The sequence below is a fragment of the Heterocephalus glaber genome, unplaced genomic scaffold (genome assembly GCF_053883595.1).
Source record: "Heterocephalus glaber isolate CG9 unplaced genomic scaffold, H.glaber_assembly_v1.0 deba00001613, whole genome shotgun sequence".
Taxonomy (NCBI): Eukaryota; Metazoa; Chordata; class Mammalia; order Rodentia; family Bathyergidae; genus Heterocephalus; species Heterocephalus glaber.
This window is the reverse complement of record NW_028258384.1, coordinates 32,877,173-32,892,087: the sequence shown is the minus strand read 5'-3', so window position 1 is coordinate 32,892,087 and position 14,915 is coordinate 32,877,173. Positions and strand designations below refer to the sequence as shown.

The following is a 14,915-nucleotide window of genomic DNA, read 5'->3' as shown; positions in this document are numbered from 1 at the left end:
AAAGGAAAGAGATGCATTTAACTTATTAAAAGCATCCTAATGCTCATACTGCCAAAGAGAAGGCTGAAAGAAAACTTTAAAATACGAAAGATCCTTTTGTCATGAATTGTATAAATACGGACAGGCATCTAGGTCTTCTTTAATGTAATATTACTGATCAACTTCATTATTTAGTTTGCTGTCATCTAGAACTAATTCAAGGTCAGTTTAGTGATATAATGGCAGCACTTCCTTTCTACATGATGAAACCTATAAACAGATGGCATACTAAAGTGTTAGTTTTTATTAATCACATATATCAATTATCATTTATATTCAACTAGTTTTTTCCTCTCAAAACCAGACATATTATATTTGGAAAATTAGTATGTGATAGGTATATTAAACACAAGACACAAACTTTTATCGGAATATTTTATTTACATTTTATATTTAAAGAGAATCAATACAAATTGGGTCATACTTACAGCATTTCAAATCAGTGTATAAGAATGCAATGGTTTCACCCATTCTACATTCAGCAAAAAAAAAATACATGTCTGTTCTATTTTTGTCTAAATTCTGCTGGAATTTGCACTGGAAATAAACTAAACTAAAAGACAAGCCACACAGAATACAAATAAAGTGCATTTTTAAATAGCTCTATTTAACTTTGGTGGATGAAGCTTCAAACTTTATATTAAGGCACCTGGAATTCCCACCCCTATTTCTTTTTCAAACACCAAAAAATACATTCACAAAATTATAGCTCCATGGACAGAATTTTAGCTTAATGTAATTTTAGCCCATATAGGCCAAATGTAAACTTAATTTTCAAAGTCAACATTGTTTGGAAAACATTATCTATAGACTAATTCTACGGAACATTTTCTTTAGACTAATTCATGCACAAAGATCAATTAGCAATTTTTGTATGACTTTGTCATTATCATTTTCAAATAGTATGGTAGTTTATATACTGTGCTTTTGAAAATCTCACAAGTTTGAGAAATAGTTATACAATATTTTTGTAAGAAAGCTTTTTGTCTATAATCTTCTGTCAAATTGGTGTCACTAATATATTAATCAGTCGATTCAGTCTATATTCTCTGATGAACTATGCTTGACACATGAAATACATTTAGCCTAATTTAAAAAAGAAAACATTTAAATATTTTGCTTTAATCTTGTTCTATCAACTTAATGTAGTTTAAATAGACATTTTATGAAGAACTAGTCTAAGTTTGCATTGCTTTTTACATTAACATTCCAGATCAATATAAGCACCTGGAGAAAAACCCTGACACAGATAGCCCAAGCTAAAGTAGTATTATCTTTAATTAAGATACTATCATAAAATAAAATGATTATAGCTATTCCACATTTTAAAAGCAACCTGTTTTTTATAAGAAAATTGTTATAAATAAAAAACATGACTACTTGAAGACAGTCTTGAATGTTTAAAAATGTTGCTATCACTATTCAGAGGAAGTTTGCCTATGAAAAATGGAAAAATGTTAACAGGTTAAATAAGCCATTTAACTACAGTGTAATATTAGTCATCTCAGCACTTTCAGTATCATTTTTATTTTATTAAGTTTACCCAGTTTATTAATAGTAAACTAAGCCTTGATTGGCAGTCCTGTCATTACTAAATTTCAAATTTTCTATTAACACAGATTTTATGATTTAATTTCTTGAACAGCAGTTTCTTGATCAGGAGTTTCATCTTCTTCAAAGGTTGGGTTGTCAACATGAGGAACAACATCCACTGCTACAAAATTTGCTTCATGGTTTACCAGCTGTAGATTTTCATCTTTAAAAAGAAATGGTAAATTTAGGATGATGTCACCCTTGTCTTAAGACAAAATGTAATATTCACTTACATGAAGCCTTTCTTATTTCATCCCATTATACTCCGTTTATGACATTATCTGTTCCTTTAATAATTATATGAGTTATGCTGTTTTAAAGCATGTATGACATTATATTGATTTATAATTACTCTGTTTATGTGTGTTTACTTCTACCTAGATTATCACCTCCTAAAGAGCAAAAGTTACATCTTCTGCACGCTAAATATAAGTTCTTAAACCTGGCTGCACATTATTATCCCCTGGGCACTTAAAAAAAATCAGTGCTTTTTTATATTCATAAACTAATATAAATAGTTTTTAAAAAATCAACCAGTAAGGTGGGAGTGCTCAATATGGATTATAAATGTTAACAAATGGACCTAATTATATTATAAATGAAATATATAACCATCCTAAATATGGTAGGGGTCTGGGGATGTAGCTCAGTGGCACCATGCCTTCCTGGCAAGCACAAGGTCCTGAGTTTGATTCCCAGTACTGGGGAAAAACAAACAACAAACTAAATAGGGTAGGGAAGGTAAGAACTAAACTGAAATAACTTCGGAAAACAGTAGTTTGACTTTATCCTAAGTGGCTGAAAACAAAAAGAAGTGCATACTAGTTAGTAAAATTGTTTTATACAATGAGTTAGCAATGCTGAAATTATTTTATGTGTATTCTAGAACTGAACAATTAAGTAAATATATTTTGGATAAGAAAAAGGAAAGCCTTTCTACATTCACCATCAGACAAAGAGTTATAAATAAGGAAAGGGGAGACTAGAATGAACCCTGTGATTTTGGACTAGAATCAGATGTATCAGTTCAACCTCATTGTTTTTCAGAGAGATGACTGATTGATAGATACATACATACATACAGAGCAGATAGAGATCTAGATGTATGTATGTATTTGTGTGAGTACATAAATGTATTTACCGGTCTTATTCATTTTAGGGACCAACAGCAATGACACCTTAGTAGCAATAAGCATGCCTAGTGCCCAGATCTTGGGTTTGTTTTTTTGTTTTTTTGGTACCGGGGATCGAACTCGGGTCCTTGCACTTGCACAGCAGGCGGTGAAACCACTGAGCTAAATCCCCGACCCCAGATCTTGGTTTTGAAATACATTCTCCAATAAAAGGCCCCCTCAAGAAATGGCTTATTCTGGGGTTAAGACAAGGAGCATACAAGATTAACCTACATTCTAGTCTAAGGGTCAGTAAACTACAGCCCACAGAGGCAAATCAATAGCTAAGAGTGGTTTTCAGGCTTTTAAAAGGTTGTAAGTCAAACCAACCCCTCTCCCAAACACACACACACACACACACACACACAAACACACACACACACACAAACACACTATGAAGCAGAGATTTATGGCCTTCAGAGCCTAAAATATTTACTACCTGGCCCTTTACAGAAAAAAAATGCTAATTCCAGACCTAGAATATCTTGTGATACCAGAAAGTACAGAATTTAATAATAAAAAAAAAGAAATTGAAAGAAGAAGCCAACTTACATAAATTCCCCATGACCAAATCTAAGACAATATGAGAAATGGGTAAATCATGAGAATAGTACAGAATGAAAGAAATACTGTATCTATGATTCCTTACAATCAACAATGAGAAAAAGAACAGCTCTTCCTTACATTAAATGGATAATAAATGTAGAATGACAGAAAGAGAAAATCACTATTTGGTAAATCCTTTGATACTAATTATTACAAGTAAGAAGCTTCAGTAATTGCTAAAATTAGTGAGTAAGGGAACACTGAAAAATAGGATAGTTGCAAAGTTTCCAGGTGTCTCTCCATAATATATTTAATAATTAGAAAAAGAAAAATAGTAACTTCAAAGGGAGAGATTCGACAGATACTATCCCTAACCAAGTGGGGAAAGTTAAAATCATTAGTAATAAGACAAGAACAACATGTGGTTCATAATATGGTGATTGAGAAGGATACAGGATTGCATCTCTGGTATTCTTACCAGGAATGGACAATGAACTTAACAATTGGGAAACAGCAGACAAGCCTAAACTGAGGGACATTCTATAGAATAACTAATAATATATAGTCTTTAAAAGTGCCAATGCCATGAAAGACAAAGACTGAAGAATTCTCAAAGACTGGAGATTAAGGATACATGACAACTAAATACAATGTGGGGTCTTGGGACAGATAAAGGACATTCATAGGTTAATTTGTGAAATTTAAGAAAGGTTTGTAGTTTAATAATATTTTATCAATTAATTTCCTAGGTTTGATTATTATATATGGTTATATAAGGTGTTAACATTTGCAGAAGTGGGGTGACACATATATAGAAGTTCTTTGTACTATTTTTAAATGTTTTTTGTCAATCTGAAATTATTTAATAATGAAAAAAATCTGTGCTTGGGCCCAATCCCTCATGATTCTGAATTAGCTGCTCTGAAGTAGATCTCAGGCATCAGTAATGTTTAAAATCTTTCCAAATGATAGTGATGTACAACCGGGGCTGACAGCTAGGAGTTTATTCAATTGTTCTCAAAGTGTGGTCCCTGGACAAGCAGCATCTGTATCACCTAGAAACTGAACAGAAATGCAAATTCTCAGGCCTCACTCCAGACCTACTGAGTCAGAAACCCTGGTGGTGACCTCTCTCAACAAGCTCTCCACGTGACTTACTTAGTGCTTAAATTTTAAGACCTGAATTCTGTAGAGCTTACCTCAATGATGTGATACACAGACACGACCTATTTGTGTGCGTTTAATTAGTAGGGCCCCAAGTGAGGGGAAAAACTGAAAGGGGTAACAGAAGTGACAGTAGGTTTCCCCAACTTCTTGAGAGAGAAGAAGTGGAAGAAACTGGTAATTTCTTGGGAAAAAAATGAGTGGAAAGAATGGGCACAGTGATAGTCAAGCTATATCTGTGAAATTACAGTTGGAAATTAGGGGACAGAATTGATAAAAAAGATATAAAATCAATAGGGGAGAGAAGAGAAGGGAGAGAGGAAAACTTTAGGGTAATCATAGTTTCTTGCTTGGAGTATTACTATCATTTGTTTAGGTAAAGAGTACAAAGAGGAATATGAATCATCATTTCATTTTTTTTTCAAATTCTCTTCTGCTTATCCTCTTCTCCCAAATTACACCCACAAGAACAGAACACAAAAACAGAAGATTGGAGTTTAAAAAAAGTAGCATACGTAAATTGAATTATCCTGTATACTCTCCTTATCTTCACTGAGTTCTATGACCACACAACCATGGAAGCTCAAGATCATCTGGGGCAAATAGGCAATGATTATCTATTATAGATATAACATTCAACAAATCATTACTTTATATTAAAAGAAACGTCAGGTAATTAGATTCCAAGAAATACAAGATGCTTTTGCACAATAGTATTCCTTGTAACATCTTCAGAAATGGTATCTATGGTACTGATAAGTCTACAAAGGACAAAGTTTTATGTCAGAGGATGCTGAAACTTTTACAAGCCATCTTGATTATTAGTTTTTTCTAGTTTTATGCTAACATATGATAATCTCAAAATCAGGATTGAGGAAATAAACCTTCAAACCAACAAAAAACAGTTTGTGGTTAAAGAAGAGGAAAATAATTGTTTAGTTTTCTTTTTATAGGGAAAAGAGTAACAAAACTCCCTCAAACGTCTCCACTGGTATAAAAATACTAAGTTGCAATGCTAATTCACATGAATTCTGCAAATATATTCAATTTTAGTTTCCAACAGTTTATTTATTTCACGATAATTAGTCAACAGGTGGCAGCACATACCATTTTTATACATAGTTTCCTATCTGAAGAACATGGGTTCCCGAGAAGTTGGGCATAAGTCAAGCTTTTACAAATCAGATTCCATTTTATTGCTTCAGGACTCCTTTATTTTACTTTCTGATTTATTTGTAATAACAATGGCTTCTAAAGTTTAATGTTTCTCCTTAGCCTCAGTAAGTAGTTAATAAGCCAACATTTATATGGGTCAGAGAGAAAATGTCTAATAAATCTTTCTATTGTGAATAATCCCTACTCCTGGTGCATCTCATCTATTTCATCTATACATATTTGAATATGTATATGCATTAAGTGAGGGTATGGGTGCATCCTTCATTGCATTTTATGTAGAAAAACTGAAATGTGTTAATAGATTAAAAACAGGAGTACTCAAACAGACGTGTCCCCTGTAGATCATTTGTGAAGCACTCCTTGCCAGTCCATATGGTGGTGCTTACTTGCTGATTGCATGTGTTCCTCTAGAGGCGGTTCATCTGCTCCCTGTACTGAAGCGTATCCAGATGATGCAGTCTCACTGCGACTATCCTCTTCATGGGCAGAAGCACTATTGGATGCATCACTGGATACAGGGACTTGCAAAGACACTGACCCATCTTCAACATCCACCTTTGAAAAGCATTTGAACAAATTAAAATACTCTCAGAGTATATAATTTTCCTTGATATATCATTACAAAGTTTCTTCATAAGTGACTTTTACAACAATGTTTCTTAACCTTTGAAATCTTATAATCCCTTTTGATGATCACAAAAATCTCTTGCTGGTACCAGTCAAAACAGTTAGAGTAGTAATTGGGTCCACCAATGGGTTGCACATCTGATATATTTATTTAGGTGATGCCATAATCTCATAACATAATGGCTGGTACAAGGTAGGCATTCAAAAATATATATATCATGCTGTTCCCTAGGGGAACTGAGAATTATTGTTGTCTATGTATCTCTGTAAGACATGGAGATTTTGTTAAGCTTAACTTTTGTTTTATCTTGATAATGTTTTTATTTATCAAATATAAAATTATAATTTAATGTTTATTATGCTTTTTTATGCCCATTTTACTAGGCATTTGGTCACTATGCAATCATAGAGTGAAAAACAGAAAAGGGAATGCCAAGTTGGTAGTTTATATGTCCATCACATCACATTCTGGCCAAATAAAAAGTACATTTGAGGAGAAGGAGAAAGAAGGAAAATGGAGATGGTCCAAAACAGCACCTCACACCACTATGATGTAAATATGTCTAGTTTTACTTATGAACTATATAACTGGTACATTACATAGCTAAAAAGGGGAAGTTATTTTCCTGGATGCCCAGGGACATAAATAATATACTCTTTAAATTCTTTCATATAAATAGTGTAGCAATGTTTACCTCAATTCCCAAAGCTTTGAGAATGTCACATTTGCACATGGGGCAAGTCCTATGTTCTAACAGCCATGGGTCAACACATGTCTTATGGAAAATATGGCTAATAAAGGAGAAAACACACCATTTAGTTATCAGATGTAAAGCACAACAGCACTTTGCCTAATATATCATAGCACGTTATACCACAACTTTACTCTTTGATTTGATGCCTTTTCTCCATTGAAACACACTGTTAATACAAAGCAGAAGCCACAGGAAGAAAATTTGGAAAGTTCATAATACAGTATTTTTAAATATAAAAGCTTCATTACTTTAGCTTCAAAACACAACTATTAAGAAAAAAACAACTATTTTCAGTTCTCATTACTTGAAAATGGCCAAGATGATACCTCATTTAAGTAATTCAAATATTACAATTTGAAACAGTCAATTCCCTAACTGCAAAATGTTATAGTCATTCTCAATAACACAGTATAATATATTACTGAGTACAACACAATACTGGTGCTTTAGGCAATGTGCTATGTTCCAAGAGCACCATTATTTAATAGCCAAAAGTGTCAAAGTGTTTCCTTTAGGAAAGGTATGATGATGATGATGATGGTGGTGGTAGTGGTAGTAGTGGTGGTGGTGGTAGAGTGGAGACTTCCAAATAGGTGCTCATAAGTTTATTTTTTATCAAAGAAATTGTTGGAATGAATTTGTTTTTGTATTTTTTTAGACAGGATATCACTATGTAGTTCAGGCTGACCTTGAACTCACTATGTATTTCAGGCTGACTTTGAACTCACTAAGTAGCCCAGGCTGGCCTCAAACTTGCTGCAATCCTCCTGCCTCAGCTTCCCAAGTGCTGGGATTTCAGGCATGCACCACCCCGCCTGGTTCTAGAATGAATAAAACATTAAATAATCTAGTACTGGTTAGGTTCTAAATTTTCCATGGAATTAGTTTAGAACAAATTGTACCCAGTTATGGAAGCTATGTAATTAGACAATATCAATTACTGTGTTATTAAAAGATAAAGCATTTTTCTGTATTTAAATGAAAATAAGTTTAAAATAAACGCTTTCTGTAAATCAATGTGGAAACACTGAAAATAGTTTTTTCTATCATAATCACTTTTGTGCATCATTAATTTTAATTGATGGTGTAAAAGAAAAACAAACTCACTTGCAGGTTAAGATGCGTACCAAATCATTTGGTTTATATAGCTCAATACACACAGCACAACTATCTCCATCAGGGCCAATTTCCTATGAGCAAATAGTTATTGTTACTCTGATAGATAAGAAAAAATAAAGTTTGGAGCAAAATCAGAATACACATATATTCAACTACCATAAATTCCTATAGAAATCTTATCACTAAGTGACTACCTGTAAAGTTTCAATAGGTCATTTAAATTTATTTAGACTTAAAATAGGTAAAAGAATAAAGTCAACAAAAGGGGAACAAAGAAAAATCATATAGCACTAATTTAAACTATTCTTCTTGACTTTAGAATTCATAAAATGACACTTGTACAATTACTTGTTTTCTTATTTAAAAATAAGGTATAATTTACATACAGTAAAATTTACTTTTAGTGTGCAGTTCTGCAAATTTCCACAAACATATATAGGTGCTTTACTCTCATCATAATCAAGATATAGAATAGTAAAATTCCCCCAACAAACTCCTTAATGCTCCTTGGAGTATGGAGTTTCCCTCACTTCTAGTCCCTGGTAACCACTGTTTTCAGTTCCTATAGTTTAGCTTTTCCAGAATGTAAGATAAATGGAATCATGCACTATCTATCCTTTGAGTCTCACTTCCTTCACGTAACATAATACATACATGATTCATCCATATTTTTATCAGTAGAGTGTCCACATCCTTTTTATTGCTAAATGGTATTTTCTTGTTTATCCATTCATTAGTTGAAGGACATTTAGGTTATTTCCAGTTTGGGGCAATTATGAATAAAGCTGCTGTGAACAATTGTGTACAGGTTTTATTTGAATATAGGGGGTTCCCACTTTACTGTAATTATCTAGTACGGTAAGTGTACCTTTTTGTTGTTTTTTTGAGACAAGGTTTCACTGTGTAGTTCAGGCTGGCCTTGAAGTCACTATGTAGCCTTTGCTGGCCTCAAACTTACCCTCCTGCTTCAGCCTCCTGAGTCCTAGGATTACAGGCATGTACCACCATGCCCTGCTTTGATAAGTGTATTTTTAACTTCATAAGAAATTGCTAAACTCTTTTTCAGAGTGGCCATACCATTTTGCATTCCAGGGATCCAACTCAGGACCTTGTGCTTGTGAAGCTGGCGTGGTACCACTGAGCTAAACCCCAGGCCCTCCATTTTGCATTCCTGCCAGCAAATGCATGAAAGTTCCAATTACTCTACATCTTGATCAGCTCTTGGCATGTTCGGTTGTATTAATTTTAGCCATTCTAATGAATGTGCAGTAGTATTTCACTGTGGTTTTAATATTATAGTTCTCTAATGATCAATGATTTAAGCATCTTTTTTTGTTTTTTGGTACAAGGATAGAAGATTTGAGCATCTGTTTTTTTGGTACCGGGAATTGAACTCAGGACCTTACACTTGCGAGGCAGGCGGCTGGACCACAGAGCTAAATCCCTGGCCCTGAGCATCTTTTTATGTGCTTGCCACCAACACGTTTTTGGGTGTAATGTCTGGATTTTTTTTTTTTTTGGTACTGGGGATTGAACTCAGGACCTTGTGCTTGCTTAATTTTTTATTGGGTTGGATTTTTCTTACTGTTGAGAATTCTTTAGACTTTCTGGATACAGCCTTTAAGAAACAGGTGATTTGTAAATATTTTCTCCCAATCTACTCCTTGCCTTTTCCTTCTCTTAACAGCGTCTTTTAAAGAGTAAAAATTCTTAATTTTGACCAATTTCTTCTTTTATGTACTTGTTTTTGGTGACATATCTAAGAAATATTTGCGTGTCCCACATCATGATGATTTTTTTTCCAAAGTTTTGTTCTAAAATTTTTGAGTTTTAGGTTTTATGTTTAGATTGATGATCCATTTTAAGTTAATTTTTAAATAGTGTACAAAGAACTACAGTGGTACCTCAGTTTACAGACTTGATTCTTTCCACAATCCTGGTCGAAAATTGAGTTGGATGAGAACCAAATCAAATTCAATGATTAGGTTCAATGTTGACCTTATGGGGAAATTTGACTTGGTTCTTATGAAGTTCAGTTTGTAATCAGAATTGTGGAGAGAACTGAGTTCATGAACTAAGGTACCACTGTAATTGAGATTCTCTTTTTTCTTATTGTTATCCCTTTGTTGTATAAGCCTATCTTTTCTTCATTGGACTACCTTTGCATATTTCTGGAAAATAAATTAACCATATATGTGTTGGTCTATATTGTAAGTCTATCCTTTCTCCAATACCAAATTATTTTGACTACTGCAGTTGTAAAATAGTTTTAACTAGGTGTGGTAGTGCAGGCCTGTAATCTCAGCACTCAGAAGGCTGAGGCAAAAGGATGAGTTCAAGGCTAGCCTGGGCTACATAGTGAGTTCAAGGCCAGCCTGAACTACATAGCAAAACCTTGTCTCAAAAAAACCAAAAAAAAAAAAAAATTCTGTGAATTAAGTAGTATGAATCATCAAAAGTTGTACTTATTTATCAAAATTGCTTTTATTGTAGTTCTTTAGCTTTTCCATATAAAGTTAGAATCACCCTGCCAATTTTTATAAAAGATCCCTCTAGGATTTTTATCAAAATGACATTGAAATGTGAGGTTTTTTTTTGTTCGTTTTTTTTTTGCTACCAGGGATTGAACTCAGGTCCTTGTGCTTGCGAGGCAGGCACAATGCTGTTGAGCTAAATCCCTGGCCCTTAGATAAGTTTTGAAGGAAATGACACATAGCAATGAGTTTTCTGACCCAGAAACATGGTATATTTCTCTTTTTAGATTTCTTTCTTTCATTAGTGTTTTTGTATTTTCAGCATATAAATTTTGTAGATAATCTAAAATTTATATCTAAGCACTTAATGTTTTTGATACTGCTGTACACGATGAATCTTTATTTTGATGAGTTCTACAGCTATTCTCATGATACATGTTTTATCCATCAATGGTTGTTCTCAACTGTCCTAAATCTGAAAATAAATATTCAAGAAAAGTTGCATTGGAGCACTGCATTAGTTTTCTGGTGTTGCTGTAGCAATTTACTCTAACTTAGTGGCTTAAAACAATACAACTTTATTCTTTTATTATTACAGAGGTGTTGGCAGTACTATGTTCCTTCTTGAGGATTCAGGGGATAATCCTTTTCCAGCTTCTAGAGGCTGTCTGCAATCTCTGGTTCAGTGCCTCTTCTTTGAATTAATACAATTTCTTGCTTCCATTGCCATATCTCCCTCTTCCTTCACCTTATAAGAACACTGTGATTATATTTAGGACCCATCTAGATAATCCAAAATAATCTTCCTATCTCAGTTTCTTTATCTTAATTGTATCTGCTAAGGCCTTTCTACCATAGAAGGTAATGTTCATGGGTTCCAGCGATTTGGACTTAGATATGTTTGAAGGTCATTATTCAGCCTACTCTCAGCATCAAATGCATTTTTTAAAGCTAATAAGATTTATAAAAGCCAATGAAAGGCAGACTGAAAGAGTAGTTTGAACAATGGCATAAAAGCACTGCTTTAAAACAAATGGCATTTAAAAGTAATAAATGCACCTTGTCTCCTTGTTTCAGTGTGCGCAGCTGAAGCCTTCCAATAGCTTTTTTGGCATCTGCTTTTAATTGTCTCTGTAATAAAAGTGACAAGTGTTAGAAAAAGTGCTTTTTAAAAGAACTATGGTGAAAAAGTAGAGTAGACTAATAAATGTCATGTAAAAGTCAATGTATAAATGTATTTTAAAAGAAAATTTAATTAACTGTAATGTGCCCCATTTTTTTATATCAGGCATTTTTTTAAATTAATGAAACGTTTTCCTTATATTTCCTTACTTTCTTAAACAGCATTTTTAGGCCTACAATGATAAAGCTATATGTCTCTATTCCAAATAGTTTCAGATGCTATAAATTTTCAGAGCAATTTTCCTACTTTCAAGCCCAGAGGACCTTAAAGTGCATCTTCTTTGATTTCTTTTTTGAAACATGTTTTGTAGAATGCACACAGGATTTGGATTCAAATGGACATCAATTCAAAATCTGATTTTGTTACTTACTAAATGAATAACTCTAGACAAGTCACTTAAGTTTTTGAGCTTATTTACTACTCTACAAAAAAGGATAATACTAACTTTTACAGTATTTATAGTAGAAAAAAATTGCTTTTATAACCACTATTGCCTAACAAGGAGGATGGATTCTGAGAGTACTGTAGGCACCTTTATTGTTTCAGTGAGCACATATCTAAATGAGTCTGGGTATTCAAGGCTCATTTAGGGAGTGAGGCTTAAACCATTATGTATTATTGAGAAGTGAAGATGGAGTATGAGAGGAACCTAAAAGATGAGGAAAAGATTACAAAGAGAGAAATCATTGAGAGACTGTCCTTTTTCTATGTAAAGTAAATTGGCCAGAGGGAAAAAAATCCCAAGTGGTATGATGTATTTGGTGTTAATTTGGTGTAATGTTGCAAATAAATCCTTTCACAAAAATCTACTACATACATGAATGCCTCAAGTGAATATAATATATGTGCAAATTGAAATAGAGGCTAGATTTCACACCTGGGTGGATGCTGTGATGATTATAATAATAGCATGCACAGCATGGCCAGATGATAAGCAATATTCCTATTTTGAATTATAAAATGAAAAAACTTACTAGAAATTCAGCAAAAAGTAAATGCCCAGAACTAGAGGTCACTGTGAGAATGTAAAGAGCTTCTTCATCCCTCTTACATTCCCTTCCCTAGCAGGGTTCCCAGCTGGCATTCAGGGTACATGAAAATTAGAAATAATGTCATTAAAGTATCTGGCATAATGCCTGACGAATAGGAGACATTCGGTGAAAAGAAAATACAAGTTACTATTCATAAATAAGCATCAACACGTACTTGTCACAAGTCTACATATTTGTAGCACATATATTTTGCAAGGGAATAATCCATAGTTTAGATAGACAAGGTATCTCCTTAACACCCAAACCTGTCTCCTATATAAGAAAGCATTTTATAAAAGACATTTGGTTTAAGACCAAGGAAATTATTAGCCAAACTATTTCTTTGCTCTCACAGGACAGCAAAAATCTCTTGGATTATTACCTTACTAATAAATATAGCTTAATAGAAGTAATTAATAGAAAGGTCTAGAGCCTAAGAAGAAAAGAGTTATTAATGACAATCCTTTTACTCCTTTTTTTTTTTTTTTTTTTTGGTACCGGGGATCGAACTTGAGACCTTGCACTTGCGAGGCAAGTGGCGAAACCACTGAGCTAAATTCCCAGCCCTCCTGTTCTTAATTTTGGGTTAAAGGGGGATTCTATGATGGGCTTTAATTTGGAGCCCAAATATCTTCCTATTTTATTAGTTACATTGTAAATAAATAATAAAGTGATGGTGAACCAAGGATACTTAGGATCTATAGATCACATAGCCCAACATCTAATCTGAGAGAGAGAAAATTGATGCCAAAGAGGAAGAATGTCTGGATCAAAATATCAGAGTTGGTTAGTTTCAGCCTCACCAAAGCTCAGAGTTGCATCAAGGAAGTCATCTGTGGCTTGGAGCAGGAAGTTACTACTACTTCCTTATATTTACACAGTTGTTACACTGTTTTAAAACCATTATTTCAATCCATTACTTCATTTAATTCTCATGCGAATACTCTGAAAGAGGTAATAATCTCCTGTAAAGATGAGCAGCTGGAGGCTAGGAAAAGTAAAATAACTCGTCCAAAAGGGAATAAAGCCTCTGTTACTGGAATGCTGATCTTCATATTCCAAGAGTCAATTACAATATAACCATTCATAATTCAGCTATCTTTTCATGCTTTTCCAGTTCCTCCATTCTATGGTTGTTTTGTCACCAGTTTAGACAGGAAAGTTTTACTTTGATTTAGGCATCCCGAAGAAGAGATGCAGAGCCATGGACTGAGGTAGACATCTTCATTCTCAGCCGCCATATTATATGCCCAGTGGCCCAGCTGTTATATCTGTCCAGCCGTTCTTGTGGCTGTCAGCCACGGTCCACACAATAGTGGCTTTCTGCCAGTACCAGACCTTATAAAAGGCAAGTGGTTACCAGGACATCAAGAAATATACCTGTGTTGGAGTCTTGTTGACCCACTGCCTCCTGGATACCCCCCTTCACAGCCTGAACTATAGTTGTGGCCATCTTGGGCTTTTTCATGATCCTTTACAATGGTCTGTCAAACTGTGGTAATTCCTTTTCAGTGAACAACTAGACCCATGGGCTGCTGGCTCTGGCCTAGCTTTCCAATCTTCACTACTTTCCTTTCACATAGATTCTGAACTACTGAGTGAGAGGAGAAAGATGCAAATGAAAAGAGGAAGAAAGAGGTGGCAGGAGGCAGTAATGTACTTGGTAATATGTGTCTGATAATAATTTTTCTCATCTTTAAAGCACTTCTGATTTAGGTTTAAGTAGTGAGCTCTAACATTCAATTAGGGAAAGCTCTCATAAAGAAGTTGTATCTATTTAATTGATTAAGCTAGTATAGTCTGATTTCTCACTCTAAAATATTCAATACAATATAAATTTCAGTCTTCAGTGCTAATGCTTATCAATATATTAGGAATGAATGCCAAATATATAACTTTCTTAAATGTAGCTAAGTTTGTAATACAAATTAATTTGAGGTGCAGGATTACATAATGCCTGAGTCTATTCCCAGGAGAACAGAACTTACATTAAGACAAATGCTATAAAAGGTACTGGGAGGATAATACTAATATAT

At 33.9% G+C, this 14,915-nt stretch overlaps 1 protein-coding gene across 2 annotated transcripts in view; it reads right to left on the bottom strand.

The window, feature by feature from the left end:
- Window positions 1–666: 666 nt before the first annotated feature.
- Window positions 667–14,915, bottom strand: part of Rnf128 (ring finger protein 128) — a 110,740-nt gene continuing 96,491 nt past the window's right edge. For both annotated transcript variants that reach the window (XM_004861472.3, XM_004861471.3), the window contains exons 3-7: window positions 11,725–11,796; window positions 8,180–8,262; window positions 7,013–7,109; window positions 6,077–6,245; window positions 667–1,795 (exon numbers count right to left, since the gene is read on the bottom strand). In XM_004861472.3, coding sequence (XP_004861529.1) covers window positions 1,662–1,795; window positions 6,077–6,245; window positions 7,013–7,109; window positions 8,180–8,262; window positions 11,725–11,796 — 555 coding nt within the window. In that variant the 3' untranslated portion in view covers window positions 667–1,661. The remainder of the gene's footprint in view (window positions 1,796–6,076; window positions 6,246–7,012; window positions 7,110–8,179; window positions 8,263–11,724; window positions 11,797–14,915) is intronic.